The sequence below is a fragment of the Populus nigra genome, chromosome 7, assembly GCF_951802175.1.
Source record: "Populus nigra chromosome 7, ddPopNigr1.1, whole genome shotgun sequence".
Taxonomy (NCBI): Eukaryota; Viridiplantae; Streptophyta; class Magnoliopsida; order Malpighiales; family Salicaceae; genus Populus; species Populus nigra.
In genome coordinates, this window is record NC_084858.1 from 22,346,554 (window position 1) to 22,351,450 (window position 4,897).

The 4,897-nt window shown below is 37.5% G+C and overlaps 1 protein-coding gene across 1 annotated transcript; it reads right to left on the minus strand.

Moving 5' to 3' along the window:
• Nucleotides 1-2,957: 2,957 nt before the first annotated feature.
• On the minus strand, nucleotides 2,958-4,897 carry LOC133698257 (uncharacterized). The gene is made up of 2 exons (XM_062121128.1): nucleotides 4,216-4,897; nucleotides 2,958-3,738 (listed from the first exon to the last, which is right to left on the minus strand). Exons 1-2 carry the CDS (start codon nucleotides 4,610-4,612, stop codon nucleotides 3,221-3,223), a joined length of 915 nt encoding a protein of 304 aa, XP_061977112.1. The 5' UTR covers nucleotides 4,613-4,897; the 3' UTR covers nucleotides 2,958-3,220.

Consider the following 4,897-nt stretch of genomic DNA (forward strand, 5'->3'; position numbering starts at 1 on the left):
ATAACCCTTTTGAGGGATAGCATAACCAAGAAAAACACACTTAACAAACTGAGCAATAAGTTTATGTCATTCATGAGTAAGGAGATACACAAAACAAACACAACCAAATGTGCGAAGATCAGAATATAAATGAGAATGACCAAACAACTTAAAGAAAGGAGAAACATGATTTAATGTAGGAGAGGGTAAGCGATTGATCAAATAAACTGAAGTAGAGATGATTCAAGTAAAAGAGTTCTTACCATATCAAGAAGATGATGATTTTTTCTCTCAACAACACCGTTTTGCTGTGGTGTCGAAGGACAAGAACGCTGGGAGATAATCCCTTTGCTTTGAAGAAGGTCCTGAAACTCATTAGACATGTATTCGCCGCCAGAATCAGAACGCAAGATCTTGATACTGGCAGAGAATTGAGTCTCAAGAAGTGCAAGAAATCGCTTAAAGACTGAAAAAACTTCAGCCTTAACCCGGAGAAAGTAAACCCAAGTAAAGCGACTAAAGTCATCAATGAAAGTAACAAAGTACTTGTAATGTGCATGAGAAACAACAGGTGCAATTCCCCAAACATCACTATGAATAATATCGAAACATTGAGAGGCACGAGATGCATGATGAGGAAAAGGTAGAATTTTACTTTTGTTGCCAAGTTTGCATGATGTACAATTAAAAGAAAGATCAAGAGAAGAACATGTTTTATTTCCCAATAATCCAGATTTAAACAAAGTGCGAAGTACATCCGAGTTTGGGTGGCCTAGATGTTTATGCCATATTTTATGTCCAGAACTAATAACATTACATGCAAAAAAAAGTAAAGGAAAACTAGGAATAATAGTTGAAGAAGAAATGTAAAGAGGAAAGAGTCGTCCCACTTTAGGCCCCTTCGCGATCATCTTCCCTGACACTTGATCCTGCACAACACAACTAGAATAGGAGAAATGGACATCACAATTATTATCAACCAATTGACCAACAAAACTAAGATTTGTGGAGAGATTAGGAGAAACAAAAACATCAGTTAAGGAAGGAGAAAGATCACCAACAGCACTGATAGGCAGAGAACTGCCATCAGCAATATTAATTTTCAGATTACCATTATAATTTCTGACATTGGAAAGAGAAGCTACAGTATTGTTCATGTGGTTAGAGGCACCAGAATCCAAATACCATGGTTTAGAAGGAAATTTATAATTACCTGAAAACCCAAAAGCAGAAAAAGCAGATATGATCATTTGTTGTACCATTTCAGGAGTAAGTGTATTTGGGTTTGCTATAGGAACAACAGGCGAGGTAGTAGGCAATACAGCAAAACTAAAGGCACTAATGGAGGCATGATAAGCAGTACCATGTTTCCTTTCAGGTCGAATAGGACAAGTAGAGATAATATGACCCTGTTTCTTGCAGTAGTTACAGAACTTTTTAAGGCAATCCCTAACAATATGACCAAAAGCCTTACAACTAAAGCATTGGATAGCATGCATGTCTCTACCCTTATTCATCCCTTGTGCTGCATAAGCCATGGAAACAGGTGCACTAACATTAGCCTGATGTTCCATAGCAGCCTAAGTGACGATACGCTGCTCCTCATGAAGAAGTTCACTCAAACGAGCATCCAAAGATGGTACAGGAAGACGATTCATCATATTGGAACGTGCAGTTTCAAAATTAGAATGGAGCTTCATCAAGAATTGATCTCTCTTGCTTGTTTCATGCACTACCTGAACAACAGAGAGAGCTGCAGCAGGAACGTTAGCATAAACAATATCTAAATAATTAGCCCAAAGATTTTGAAAACTAGAAAAATATTCCTCAATAGAGAGACTTCCCTGTGTGAAATTAGTCATCGCATACTCCAATTGAAAACGTCGAGCCGTGTTGTCTTGATTGTAAACCTTATTTAGATAATTCCACATGGTAGCAGCAGTTTTATAAGGCCTCAGATTGAGAACAAGGTGAGGCTCTATTGAGCTAAGGATCCAGGACATAACCCGAGCATCCATGATTTCCCATTTAGACAAAGCATCGGCATCGTTAGGTGCGGGATTACTACCACTAATATGACCCCACAATTCTTTCCCTTTGACAAATAATTGAAATTGAAACTCCCAAGCAGAATAATTTTTGCCATTAAATCGGATATGGAACGAGTCTAACCTTTCAGATGACATGATGAACTCGAAAGAAAAATAGCCTACTAGAAGATTGCACACCAGAAACTCAACAGAAAGTGCCAAGTGATTCCAAGCCAACAACCAAAACAGAGATTGCCGAAAGATGAATAAACTAGGAATTAAAACAAAAAACTACCGAGAATTAAAGCCAAGCCAAGAACATCAGAAACTGGAAAGAGTGAAAACCAAACCAGGAATAACATAAAAACTACCGAGAGTCACAAAGACACCTTCAAGAGAAGAAAAAAGAAGAAGATCAAAACAGATAAAGATTCATAACCTGCTCTGATACCATGTCAGTATAATGAGAAAACAAGAATTCCAAGTGAGCTTTTGTTTATGAAAAAACTACCCCTGTCAGTTTCCTGTTTTGCTTCTAGTTTCCTGTTTTGCTTCTTATACATGAGTGTTTTCTATACATGAAGTCTAATTGATTCCTGATATTCAGCATCTATATATGAAAAGATAATCTCTACAACTAATATTAATAGAGTCCTAAATTGTATAAGTATTTAAATTACATACGGTAACAAAAAGAAATGCCTTTTATTTCAATTTCATCTGGGATTTTGTTTCTGACACGTCCTGCACTGTTTGAGGATATAAACCATGTTAATTTCATATAGGGTGTGAAGCTCAGTTGTTTTATGTGCATATTTTCCAAATGAAATTCTTGTTCATTTTATCATTATAGACAATTGAAGCAGCAGCAGTTACCAGTGTAATTTCAAGAAGATGGAGATATCTGTGGAGATATCTGTGGAGATTTATGCCAAACCTCAATTTGGATGTTTTTAATACTAGCAGAACGCCAAACTTAAGTGCCTTCCCTTGTCTTTATCGCTTTCGAAGCAAAATTCCTCCCTTTAAGATTCCCAAATGGGAGGTAGTTACAAAACTAAATCATCAAAAGTATAACCCAAAGAAACAAATGCTATTATTTCCTTATACACAGTGCTTAATTTACCCGTGGCCTTGGCCTTTGGCTAGCTAGTGGTAGCTACCAAAGCAATCTTCTGGAAATTAAATTGGCAACGATCATGATCAGTTGATCACCTGTCTATGCCATTGCTTCTGAATGCAGCAGTTAAATGGCTAACTCCCAGTCCACCATTACTTGCGATATCATCTCTGCAGTAATAAACTCTGACTGGCAAAGTCTCAAACCCAGTAGCTCGTTTTGCAGGAGTGCCCTCGTGATCAGACTTCGATCCTGACGTTCTTGTTGACACTTCATTTAATGTTGTCCGCTTGTAATGACCAAACCACTTTGCTTGCAAGTATCCATTTCTCCTCCAAGGTGGCACGTGCATTCCCACGGCTTTCATGGATTCTCTCATTGCATTGCACATTAATCTCACAATCTGCTTAACATCCTCAGGCGTCCCAACGTACACTCGGGGAAAAACATCAAGCAATTCAGCGTAACGACTGGTGGGACGAGCAATTTCGAACTCTCCTGCAAAAAACACCTCAACAATGTAGCGATTTCCACTAACATTCACATCCACATACTCATAATCTCCTGCTGGAAGCCTCCCAAATTTCTCCCACCGTGATTTGCAAAGACCTTTACAAGGACAGATCGATTGCGAACAAAATTAGATGACAAATAAGTAACATTGCTACTACATTTTAATTTTGATTGGTCAAAATGGTTAATAAATGAAATTGCCAATAAGATAAGTGTCGGCATCCGACATTGGAGCAAAATTGTATTTACATACATATTCAAATAATTCGTATGTTCATAAAAAAAAAAAAAATTGTATGTATGATATGAGAGAAAATAAGTAAAACAAGTTATCTAAGCAAATTAAGGCATCTTTTTTTTGGTATTGCAGGTTTTTTTTTATATAGTTTTGATACGAGAAAAAAACAAGTAAGATAGCATCAATTTGATGTCTTTTCTCTTTGCAACAGCACAAAATAGCTTTAGCAGAAATAAGAGGTAAGAGAAAAAACGAATTAATAGAAAGACAGATCGAGAAGGAAAAACATATAGTTGTTTGTTTGTGTATATACTAGATAGGGAAAATGCACTCACCAGCATCAAAGCCGCGGTCACGTAAACGAGACATCAATCTATGCTTAAAGCTTTGGGATGATCTTTCTCCTATGAACCCTATCTCTTTGCAAATCTTTTCTCTCACGTCATCTATGATATTCAGCAAATTCTCTAACCTTTCCTTGTTTTCAGAATAAGAGCAATCCGATGAGTCTTCAAGACGATCTCGATGACCCTTGTTGTTTTGATCTCCTCCAGTACCTCCAAATTGATTCCTATATTCTGTTTCAATAAAAGAATTGATCACAAGATCAGCAGAACTGTTGTCGGGAGAGAAGTGCTCGCTCCCACCACTCTCGTAAAGCCTAACAACCCGAGATGCCTCGTTGAAAGCTGCAGCTACCCTCTCGAACCTCTCCGGGCCAGTGTTAGCCATATTTTTCCTTGACAAGCAGTACTGCTATATACTTTTCTTGATTCTCTAGCTCCTCGCCTTTTAGTACATGCTTTCTTGAAACCAATCTTTTGATGCTATATATGTGTGTGTGAGGAGAATGATCGATTTCAGTAGAAATTAAACAGAAACTTAAGGAAGAAGATGGTGTAAATTAAGATGTGGTGATACAGTGCTGAATGTATTCAGATTAAGGGAGAGGAAGGGCGACACAAAGATGTCGATATTGTGAAGACAATTATATATATAACTGGCAGGTGGATAGGG